The sequence below is a fragment of the Acomys russatus genome, chromosome 11, assembly GCF_903995435.1.
Source record: "Acomys russatus chromosome 11, mAcoRus1.1, whole genome shotgun sequence".
Classification (NCBI taxonomy): domain Eukaryota; kingdom Metazoa; phylum Chordata; class Mammalia; order Rodentia; family Muridae; genus Acomys; species Acomys russatus.
The window spans coordinates 20506755-20519123 of NC_067147.1; the positions used below are offsets into that span (position 1 = coordinate 20506755).

A 12369-nucleotide genomic window follows, 5' to 3' on the forward strand; every position below is an offset into this window, starting at 1 on the left:
GGAAAGAATGAGATTGAAATATATTATATTGTACACTTATCATTATTACAGTGCTGCAGGTCAACCCAGCATGGCAGGCAGTGACCTACATACCCAAGCCTTGTTTGGGTTGGTTTTTTGTGACAATGGGTCTCACTGGGCAGCATTGGTGAGCCATGCACTCTCTATATAGACTTAGGTAGCCTCCAACTCACAATCCTTCAGCCTCCACCTCCCAAGTGCCAAGACAACAGTCATGTGTCACCACAGCCAACTATAATTATTTAGTGCTCATGTTCTCAAAGGAATGTAAACTCCATACGAGAACAGGAAATAAATACTATTATTAATTTTAGTCTATCCATAGAATGTGCGAACCATACACTTGCTAAAAACTAGAAGGACAACAGAGTTTGGTTATACAGAAGCAATAATGTCAGTGGATAAATATGGCAATGTATTAGGTGGTCACAATATACTAAAGTTTGTATTAAATGTTTGCCTTAATTGTGAAATTAACAAATGGGACAAGCCAATACTCTAGATGCTATCAACTGCAACTTTGTCTCCTACTGCCCCTTTAGATCATATACTTGCCCTGACTCTGACATGCATACCATGGCATCCACAGCTCCCCAAGAAACCTCTATAGAGATCTCCCTTCCCCAGTTTATCATACTGGGGCCTCTGACATATAAAACAGCTTGGATTTCCTTTTCTGTGCATTCAGACACAGGTAATTACCTCACAGTCACTATAACTTTAGATACTGTCACAGTTTACCTCATGCTCAGGCTGGCATCATGTCTGTGGCAATTCTCCTGCTTCAGCGTCTTGGTTTTAAGATTACAGACATGAGCCACCATATACCTCTGAGGCTCACATGTTAAAAGCCTGGTTCTAAATATGACATGGCTCCGAATGAGCCTTGGGGAAGTGGTGGATTATGAGAAATGGGCCTCAGCAACTAATGTGCTGGTTGATTTGTTATTCAACATTATTATTAAGATATGACAGAAATTATTACAGTATGTAGGTTCTTCTTAGAGGAAACAGCTCACTGGAGAGATGCCCTGGAAAGAGGTCCCTTGGTGCTAATCCCTTCCTATTGCTCTCTGCTTTCTGCCACCATGAGATGAGCAGGCTCTGCAGCATGTCCCTTCAGTCATAATGTTTTGCCCACTGCAGACTCAAAAGATTGAGCCCGCCCACCATAGAAGACATCTCTGAACCTGAGAGCCAAATTTCATCTTTCCTCTTTTCAAGTTGCTTCTCTCGGGTATTTGTCGTTGTGACAAAAGAAAGGGAAAAAAACCTGACACAGATGTCTGTGGGGCTGACATCACAGGCAAAATCAAGACGGGCGGAATGCTAATTTAACATCTGGGTCTGATACATATGCATCATCTTTCATTCAACAACTTTACAAGTTGGATGCTCATGCCAATAAGAAAATGAAGACACATGAAGGTTAAGTCATTTGTGTGGTCACAGGGTACTTCAGATTGTTATGGATGCCAAAACAGCCCTTAAGGAATTGTGGGATGTGGTAGCACTTACAAGTATATTTTGAGTAGGGACATGTCTACATCACATTATTAAAAGGTTATTTATACTAGAGTTAATACTTTATTTTGTAAAGATTAATTTAGGATTAAAATATCAGAGGAGAACTTTGATCCTGGGGAATTCAAAGATTTCCCTTGAAAATGAGATTGAGTACAGATTTATAATGCTCCTGACTTCCCAGAATAGGAGTTATGTCTGTCCTAAGAGGTCCCTGAAGTGCCAGCACAGGCTGCCCGGAGAAGTAAAGAACTACACACACACACACACACACACACACACACACACACACACACACACACACACCATGCCAGGCCCTGCATCCTATAGTCCACGCAGCTAATCAGGTTTCCTTAGATCATCTCCTGCTATCGTAAATAATGTGGGGGTGATTACCAGGGCCCACACCCATCCTGATGTGTAGCATAAACTGGTTAATATTTGGCGTGGTTCTTTTCTTTAAGGAAAATATGCACGTATACTCACTCCCCCAACCAATAGTTATCCATACCCCAGTCAAATGCATGCATTTATGTAGTTGACACTGACTATACTCCTTCAGGGGAAAAAAAAAATCAACTGCAGTTACTACAGTCTATTCATCAACTGACTGTAAAAGCCTGTCGTCAGCATGCAGCTTACAAAGGGATGTCATGTGAATGCAAGCTAAAAGAAAGAAATCCAGTACAAGGAGGTAGTGTATGCAGTATAGAGCTCCACACTGCGTGGACACTGAGAGGTGCCAAGCATGTAGAGGATCCAGGCACAAGAGGTTTGTAGCTGGATGATGAAAAAAAGAACATATTTTAAATGAAAATCTATTTATTTAGTAGGTAATATAGTTTGCATCTAGAAGTTATAAAGGAAGGGAGGGAAAAAAACCTAAAAGAATGTCCCTACCCAAACACAAATACATTAACAAACCCACGGGAACCCAGCACTATCAAAAGGAAGATAGTCACCACCAAAGTTAGGACTGCAGTCAGCTTTATATGAATGAACAGCATCAAATGTTAATATCCGCCCACCCGAAAGAGAAACATGCAATTTTAATTTTCAATCCAAGCATTTGCTAGACCAGCACTTTTTAATAGATTTTTTTTTTTTTTTTTTTTTGAGCTCTTGAAATGTGCCTGGTGAGATTAAGGAAGTAACTGGTACGTTATTTAACTTCAGTTAATTTAAGGCTAAAGAGTTATACATGACTATAAGACTGTAAAATAGCTATTTAGAGAGAAAAGCCTACCATACTGTCTCGGTTACTTTGGAATATGAACTTCATGCTTTACATGTTACTATGCTACACATAAATATGTAACCCCCTAAATGATATTATTGAGAATCTAGTCACAAATTTCAAGAAGGGTTCATTAGAAATTCAAGAGATGTTACCTTTAGGAATAGAATATGTAAAAAGAACATTTTAATATATATACATATATATGTATATATAATATATAGTCGTTTGTTTACGGTGTAAATACTTCTTTACACACACAGTTCAGTTTTCTAGAAAATACATTATTTCCCCAGAAATGCATCCCAAAATATTAACTTCAAGACTTACTTCCCGGAATGACAGGAAGCAAAATCAGCAAGAAACTCTTGTCACTCAAAACAGGAGCTGGCTGTGGGATTGTGTTAAATGCATACAAAAGTACAACCTTCCACAGCCTGCATTTCTACCAGAGAGTGCTCTAGGTGCCCCCCCCCCCCCCGAGCATGGAACACAAACACCTTCACCTGCATCTGTGACCTCAGCACGTGGACCTTAAAAGCCAGTGGGCATCCGTCCACCCTGGGCCAAGCACCTCTAGGTGCAGGCTCACAGACCTGTCTGAAGAGGAGATGAAGGCGCATGTGCCTTGGGTACACAGGGATCTAGGAGCGCAGCATCTCCGCGGAGGGCATCCTGGCACATCTCTCAGGCACAGGTGCGCCTGGCACAGTGGTACCCCAGCCCAGCATCTCCGAGGCAAGCATACGCGCGCATCTCCACCTCTGAGTCCCGCTCACCTTTCTCGCTCACGCTCTCGCTCTCCAGCTCCACGTCCTCACAGCTAGTGTACTCTGGCGTGGACACGCCCTCCTCCTCCGAGCTGCTCACTGACATTTGTCGCCTCTTGCCTCCCCGCTTGGACCGGTGAGGCTTGGGCGGGGACGGCCGCACAGACTCCGACTGGTCAGAGCTCAGCGAGTCGTTCCGCAACATGCTTTCCGCCTTTTCGCGCTTGGCCTTGCGCAGGAGCACCGCCGAGCCCGGGTCCAGGCGGCCCTGCTTACGGAGCGGCTCGGGGGCGCGCGGCTCCGGTGGCTCTGCGGGGCCGGGGGCTGGTCGTGGCGCCGGCGGGCCGTGCTCGGCGGGAGGCTGGGCGGCGGGCGCGCGCGCGCGGGGGGACTCTGGCGGAGAGGCTCTGGCGGTGGCCGGCGCGCGCTTGCCCGCCGTGGCCTCGGCCGGCGCGGCGGCAGCCTCGGTGTGAGGGAGCGCCACGTCGCTGTGGCGCCGCTCGTGCCTCGCGCGGGACACCCGGGCGTGCATGCGCATCTGCTGCTCCTCAGGCTGCGGCTTCACGGGGTAGCGAGCCAGGTTCGGGTCGCTGCGGTACCTGGTCTGGTACTCCTCCTCTTTCCTCTGCTTCTCATGCTCTGCCACCCTACCATCCTCTCGTTTCTCAGGCCGGTCCGGGTAATCCTGGGAGCGCCCCTTCTCCAACCTTCGGGTTTCCCGCCTTTCCTTCCTCTCCCGCTCTTCCAAGGTCCCTTCCCCGGGTTGCCCCGCTGACTTGGGCACGCGTTTGCGCTCGCTCTTCAGGCCTGCCTTGCCATTCTGTTCCGAAAGCCCAGGGCCCTTCTTCCTGTGATGCACAAGGAACAGTTGATCAAATTTAAACAGCACTCCCAGAACCATTCTTGTCTCAGGATTCAAGAGCTAAATCGATTATTTCATATAATTGCTTAGAATCCCATGTCAAAATAAAATTTGAAGTAAAGAACCAAGTTAAATTTATGTAGTGACTAAGATTTAAATGTGCTTTGCGTTACAGTAGAATCAAAAACTTAATTTCACTTTAAAAAGTTTGTATATAAATTTAAAAACAATATTAATTCGATAGGCACATCTTACACTTACATTCCCTTGTGACTTAAAGTGTTTCAGGCAGAAATAATACGGACACTAATAATGTAAGATCTAAAGATAAGCATACTTCACTACGAGATCAAATGCGTTTTCCACATATGTATATTTCACACATGAATATTGCATCTGTACAATTCTTGATTATCAATGAGACGTTTAGAATTGTGTGTGTGCTCCTTTCAGAAATCAAATCTAGTAGCAACTCTGATAGAGCAGACTCATCCTGACTTAATGTGCACCCAAGCCGGAATCAGAAATTGATTTTAACTTTCCCAAGTAACATTGATAGAAATACTGATATGTATGTGATTGTTTATTTATTTGTTACAGTCCTGAGACTGAAAGCCAAGGCTTTGTGCACGCCAGGCAGGCACTCTATCACTGGACATAATGCAACATTGTTGTTGTTGTTTTGTTTTGTTTTTTAAGACAGGGTTTCTCTGTGTTAGTCTTGGCTGTCCCGGACTCACTTTGTAGACCAGTCTGGCCTCCAACTCACAGCGATCTGCCTGCCTCTGCCTCCCCAGTTCTGGGATCAAAGCACCTGGCCAACATAATGCAACTTTTAAAGCTGCTGTTTATTCTCACTCTTCTTTCATTCCACTTTGTTTCCAAATAGAGCCCCAAAAAAGAAACTAGGTTGCTTTTTTCTTTCTTTATATGCGTTTCCAAGGCACAGATAAAGGGAAAGGGTTTGCAGGTTTTTGAATCCTGTAAAAGTATATGTTTCAGTGCCCCCTTCAGTGGTTCTCCATATGACACCCCTGGCCTGGAAAGTCCCTGAGATTATAAACAGAAGTTTCTGAAAAATATTTTTGCCTTGGCCAAGCCTTCTGGACTTACTCTAATGTGCAGTGAAAATGGAGACAACTCCAGGCTTGCTTTGGAATTCTAAAGACCATGGGGAATCTTCTTTAGGGGCAGCAATATTTACTTACGTTTGTGTGTGTGTGTGTGTGTGTGTGTGTGTGTGTGTGTGTGTGTGTGTGTGTACAAAATAGGGAGGAAGAATTTGTAGTTTCTATTGTGGATTAGTGAAGTGTAGTTGCTCAGATACATGGTGGGATAGGCTAGGAGGGAGGGAAGGAGGGAGAGAGAGAGAGAGAGAGAGAGAGAGAGAGAGAGAGAGAGAGAGAGAGAGAGAGAGAGAGAGAGAGAGAGAGAGAGAGAGAGAGATTATTGAAGACAGAAAGGGAACAAGTGGCAAGTTCTATTTGATGTATCTATATCACGGCATCACTTCAAAATGAAGAGGACATGGGCCTGAAAGTGTGGGCTTGCAATTGTGCACTAGAAGGGCTCTACAATTAGTAATACAGTTATTACAGTTTTCTAAGATGCCAGGACTATATTATATGCAAATATTTCATTGGGTTTTAATGCTTAGTTGCACTTGCTAGAAGCTTATATCGAATCAGTTTACTTTTCTGGTGGTGCTGTAATTATTGCTTACCAAGTAGAGTCCCTAGACACTTTACAGGAATCCCATCCCTGAAGGTGCTTTAAGGAAGACTGAGTTTTACGTAAATGGTGAGATTCTCCATTCTGGTTTTAGGGCCCAACTAATGATACTTTTTCTCATTTCTGCCTTTAATTGTTCTGTTTACCCTAGTCCAGATCAATGCTCAATATATGGCCAAAAAAATAAATAAATGAATAAATCTTCAGGAATGGAAGCAAACCACTATCCTTTTGGATCTTGCTTCTCCAAGGCTGCCCAAGTCCACAGTGACACCTGCCCCTCCTCCACCCAAGTCTCCATCTTCTATTTATAGGCCACTGCTTCTAACAGTGATCATGCTGCTTTGAAAGCGTCAGCATGCCTCTGAACTACTTGGCATTTTATGTAGGTTTTCACCATAAGCCAAACTTGTTTTTTTTTCCTTTTTTAAACAACAACAACAACAACACCAACTTTACAGCTCTATCATCTTTATCATGCTTAAAGCTACCATCTTCTGCTCACTCCCAAATTGCATCTTTAATATTTTTTGTTTCCTAACACACAACATCTTGCCATCAGGTGAGCTCCATTCTGTTGTCTCTACAGTACTTCTGATACCCTTCCTATCCTCTCTCAACACAATTCTTCACATACTCATGCTCTCTCCAACTCTTGCCTGTCTCCTCTCTACCATCTGGGAATCTTACAACGCTTAGTTCAAAAGCTGTATCTATTGTTTCTAGAGCTCCCAAAATACTATATGTGTTTTCTTGCATTGATCAATCAATCGGTATTCTGACCAGTTGCCTAGGTGTCTGTCTTCCCTGGCATATTGTTTCCCCATAGTGTGAGAAAAGGGTTATGTCCTCATCATCTCTGCACCTTCTGGTTCCTGCCGCTGAGTTTAATTATAGAGACTGATGAGTACTGGCTGAAATCACAGTCATATTCACTTAGGTAGGCACCACATGTTGTCAGGGGACCTTGAGGTTCCCTTTACTACCTGGCATGCCCTTGCAAAGTGTGTTGTCACTGCCTATCATGGCAGAATCAGGACTGTAATCCAGCCCCTCTTTCCTTTGATGTCACCATGGATGGAGATGATCCCTTACCTCATGACATAAATAAGAATTACACAAACAAGAGCAATCAAACTTAGACCAGGTCCCATCAGTCAGGCCTCACATATGAGGAGCCTTGTGAAAACACTCACAAATCGCCTTTGATATCTCTCTCTTCTAGTGGACAGCATCAACTCAAATAAATGAATGGGTGATTAAAATATTTGATGTATGTTATCTGATCATATTATCCCCTGCTTACACCTTTGGTGGCTTTCCACTATGCCTAGGATAAAATCAATGAAAGTTAACTCTTTTCCTTACTACCTTGCCAGTTACCTCCTATCTACTCTTCCTCTACTACTTGGACTCTAACCCATGGCACCCTTTAGAAAAGACACCAAACTGAACGGCCACATGCCTACAGATAGCCACAATACCATCTTTCACTTCACGTGATAATTTCTCATTGCTTTCAGAGTGCAGCTTAAAAGAAACGAACTCAAAAATGGAGGCTCTGATGTCCTACCCTGCCTTTCAGTAGGTCAAGGTTCTGCATCGTATTCTTGAAGACCACATTTTTCACCAAAGTGCTCATTCTACAAATACACAGTGTTTTAAGGGGCTTTTCTCAGCTCAAAGTTGGAAGTTTGTAACTCAAACAATTGACTTAACTTTCATGGAGTCTATGCAAGATATGAAAGTCAAGTGTCCGAACACAGATCTCTTATGAAATGACATCTTTTAGAAGCTGACAAAAAAAATCTCAGGCCAGTTGCTGCCTTGAATACGGGCCCTAAGAAGTACAATACTTCCACATACTCCTCCAAGTAGATGCTGGGCTCTCGACAGCACAGCAAGCCCTCAGCCTTTGTTGAAGGTGTTCCTGGATTGTTACCTTTCCCTCGGTGGCTCGCTTCTCGACCTTGATGACGCCTGCTTCTGTTCCGGTCCCAAAGCTTGCTGTGAGGGCTCAGCCCCTTTGCTCCTGTCCAGTGGTGCACCAGGGGAAGCAGTGTCCTGGGAAGAGACAGCTGCTGTACTCAAGGGCGTCTGAGACCTTGATCGCTCTTGGAGCCTTGCTTTCTTTTCTCTTGGCACCTCAGATCCAGCACCTGTACCTGTGTCGCTCAGAGTGCCATCTTGACTGGGCTGCTGAGGGCCACTTCCAAAAAACCATGCTCCCGACTTCGTTAAGATCTCTTGTTGCTTTCGACATAAATTGCATACCCACATAACCTGTTTAGAGAAGAGAAAGAGCAGTATAAACTTTCTCCATTGTTTAAAAAATACTTCATTTTAGTATAGTAAAATTTATTGTATGAAAATAACATCTTCATCTTTATGTGTACCTTCGAAATGTTTCTTATGGAAATATTTTTAGGCAACTCGCAGTCAAATATATCACTGTCTGGCCTTAAGGAATGTCTCTGAGCAAGCAGAATTTTCGCACTTATCATTAATTTAATGATTCTGAATTTCATTTTACAATATCTCTGTCATATTTTGTATAATTGACTCTGATGCTTCATTAAAACATCTGTTAGCTTAAGTGCTCTAGGTGAGGCAGATAATTGATCAGAAATTGTTGTAAAGAGCTCTAAAATCAATATTTCCATGCATCAACTTTGGTATCTCAAAGGACTGTATAGACGGCTGTCTCCTCCGCACCATCTATTATTCAAGCCATTCATGAAAGTTATGCACATAAATAAAGGTCCAGAGCAAAAGGAAAGGAAAGGCCAACGTGTATATTTCCTCTTTTGTTCTCAGCAGCTCATTATCCTCAAGCTTATTTTATGGTACACATGGTATGATTTTTCATGTATGTATTTACTAAAGCAAGGCATCTGAGGTTGGATTTATTAATAAGTGACAACAAAATGTAAAATTTCTTAAGAAAACCATTTTAGAAGATTCAGTAACATACATGTTGATAAATAATGAAATACCAATTAAGATAAGCATGTAATTTGCTACTCTTAATGACATTTAAAATTAATATAGTAATGCCAACCAGTCCTAATTAAAAATAATGAAGAATATGAGCAATGACTAGAACTAAGACAAAGATAGATGATGGCATTCTTAGGAAGGAGCCTTCCCTCTGAATATGTGACATAAAACTAGGTGAACAATTCGTTGTATAAGCCCATACCAAAATAGTTAGAATACACTGTAATTTTGATTTAAAACAGAAGCCAAAGTGAAACTATTTATGGGACCCTGTATCCTCATCTACTTAATCCACATAATTAAAGTTGCCCTGAAGCCCGGATTCTACAAGCAAATTAAGAATAACATTAAAAAGGACATAGGGAAAGACCAGGACTCTAAGACAATTTCTGACTGGCCTCTGTCTGACTCTCAGAATGGGGGAGGGGTATGCCTAAGCTTATTGCCCTCTTAGCTGACACCTATAAGACCTGATATCAGGTGGTTCAAGAAAACTAATAGAAAATTTTCTCACTTTACACGAACTAAGTAAATTCTAGATCAGGGTATCTTAGACATATAATAAGGAATTCACTGCCAATGATTAAGAATGGGCCACTTTTTTTCCCAAATAAAACATCTCAAAGCCCTGTTTAGAGAAAAAAATTCACGTCCTTTAAAAACACAGAATATAAATATTTACCATTATTGCGGTTTTCAAAATGACCTTAAGTTAAATAAAATGGCACAAAGGAAAGTAGCAATGCTGACAGAAATAGGGAGAAAGCATAATTTTCATTGGATATCTGAATAATTTCTGGAAATACTATTATAATTTTGTTCATTCTTTTATATTTAAGCATTAAAAATTGGTCAATAAAAAGCAATGGACAGATTTGGGAGGAGTTCAGATTTTGAATACACTGAACAATAAAATATGTACTTAAATTAAGTTTTATAATCCATTTAAAGTAATTTTCAATGATAAGCAAGTCATAATTGCTGGACAAGTAATATCCATACTTTAGATAATAATTTTAAAATACTGTTTCATACATAATTCTATGATGTTTTTAATATGACAGTAGTTCTCAATCTCTGATTTTGGTTACATACATTATTCATATAATATATTTTAATATAAAAAGATATTACTTATATGTATTAGATACATAGAAATATATAAGATTAAAACAAAAAAAAAGTCATATATTTCATATGAAACATGACATCCATGTACAAAGTGATCCAGATTCTAGGTCACAACACATTTACATGCAGTTAAGATTTTCATTTTGAATTGCAGTTATTAATTAAATTTGTCTGGCCTTATAAATAATAAAAATGTGGTTTGCCGAGACATCTGTACCAGATCTCTTCTTATAGGAGATCATAAGACTTTCCTATCTCAAACCAAAACCTTTAACACACACACACACACACACACACACACACACACACACACACACACACACACACCTACTTTTAAAAATCATACCATGTCCTGATTCAGTGTCTTGGGATGTGTTTCAAGCAAGTCTAATATAAGCAATGCCTGTGTAATAGTTAGCTTAGTCCAGATGTTTAGCAATCAAGTACAAAGTGGAATGAGAGATCTTTGTGATGTAACATGGCTTCTGATGAAATTTACCTAAATAACACAACTTTCAAAACTTCTTACTGCACAGATAACGAATCTCATAGATAAAACTACATGCCCAGTAGAATTATAAAGATGTTCAGGTGTGGAAAAGTCATTACATTTGCAATGTCATGAAGTGATCACAGATATGTGAACTCTTTCTGGCGAGAGAATACCCCACACGAGCCACCAGTGGCAAAATAAAGAAAGAATTCCATGCCAGGCTAGCTAATGGAACATGTGTAATTGAGGTTACTTACAGGAGGCGGGTGAAGGGTTACCTAAAGGAACATGCTCAACCTAAGGGCAACTCCAACCCGGAAGGGAATGCTTTCCTCTCTCAGTAACTGTCAACTATACCTAGGAAACCTTGCAGGTGGGGCAGGGTCTTGTGAATTCACCCCTACCACCCATAAAATGTCTATCAGTCTTTGGTGTAGTGGTAGGCCCTCCTGATGCACTCTCTTCCATGACAGAGGGGCACAACCGTGTGCATGTCTCCTTCAGGAAATCACAGCTGCTGACAGTTCGAGGAGGCCAAAGCACATCAGGCCCGAAGTATTGCATCTCATAACATTCTTACATGTATTCATTACTGAGTTATTTCACAACAATAAGGTCTGAAAATACTATGTTAATAGAAACATTTCGCTTATAAAAATCTAGTTGGATTATTTATTGTAGTCAAAAAATGCTTGTAGACTTAAGATATGTATTTTTGTATTTTTGCCATTTGCTTTAATATGGTACTTAAAAATATCACCCTACCCTTTTGAAAATCTGAACAAAAGTTGCTGAATTTTCTTTACATTGCTGAATTCTTTACATGCCTCCCTTCTTTCTGTGAAGAATTAAATCAGGAAGAAATTGGGGATACATTATGAAGCCAACATTTCACTATATTGAAAAAAATAAATCATATAGTAGGAAATGATGAATGATGGAATATTAATAGATGGGAATGAGTGATTCTTTCTTGGTTTTTGTTTCTCTGGGAATGGGGATATATTTTCCAAATCTGTTGCTGTCTTACTGTTCTATTTTCATACATTTATTTTCTCCCTTTGAGAATGTTTACACATTAATATGGGTAAACTAATGATAAAAATATAATTTAGAGTGTTTCTTTTTAATGAAAAGAACACTTTCAATTTCACTTACTCACCAAGAGCATTTTGGTTTAATTTTATATGCAATTTAAAATACCTGCAAATCACTAACAGCCCAGGCCTTAAGGACAACAATTAATAAATGGGACCTCATGAGACTGGGAAGTTTCTGTAAGGCAGCAGACACTGTCAAGAGAACAAAGCGACAGCCTACAGACTGGGAAAAGATCTTCACCAACCCTACATCTGACAAAGGTCTAATATCCAAAATATATAAAGAACTCAAGAAATTAAACACCACCAAACCAAATAACCCAATTGAGAAATAGGGCTCAGAACTAAACAGAGAATTCTCAACAGAGGAATGCTCAACCTCCTTAGTCATAAAGGAAATGCAAATCAAATGACTCTGAGATTCTATCTTACACCAATCAGAATGGCTAAGCTCAAAAATTCAAGTGACATCACATGCTGGCGAGGATGTGGAAACAGAG

At 40.8% G+C, this 12369-nt stretch overlaps 1 protein-coding gene across 6 annotated transcripts in view; it reads right to left on the reverse strand.

Annotated features, from left to right (window-relative positions):
• Rims1 (regulating synaptic membrane exocytosis 1) overlaps positions 1-12369 on the reverse strand; it is a 479929-nt gene that overhangs the window by 212004 nt on the left and 255556 nt on the right. For all 6 annotated transcript variants that reach the window (XM_051152982.1, XM_051152985.1, XM_051152984.1 and 3 more), the window contains 2 exons: positions 8088-8428; positions 3562-4400 (listed from right to left, as the gene is read on the reverse strand). In XM_051152982.1, coding sequence (XP_051008939.1) covers positions 3562-4400; positions 8088-8428 — 1180 coding nt within the window. The remainder of the gene's footprint in view (positions 1-3561; positions 4401-8087; positions 8429-12369) is intronic.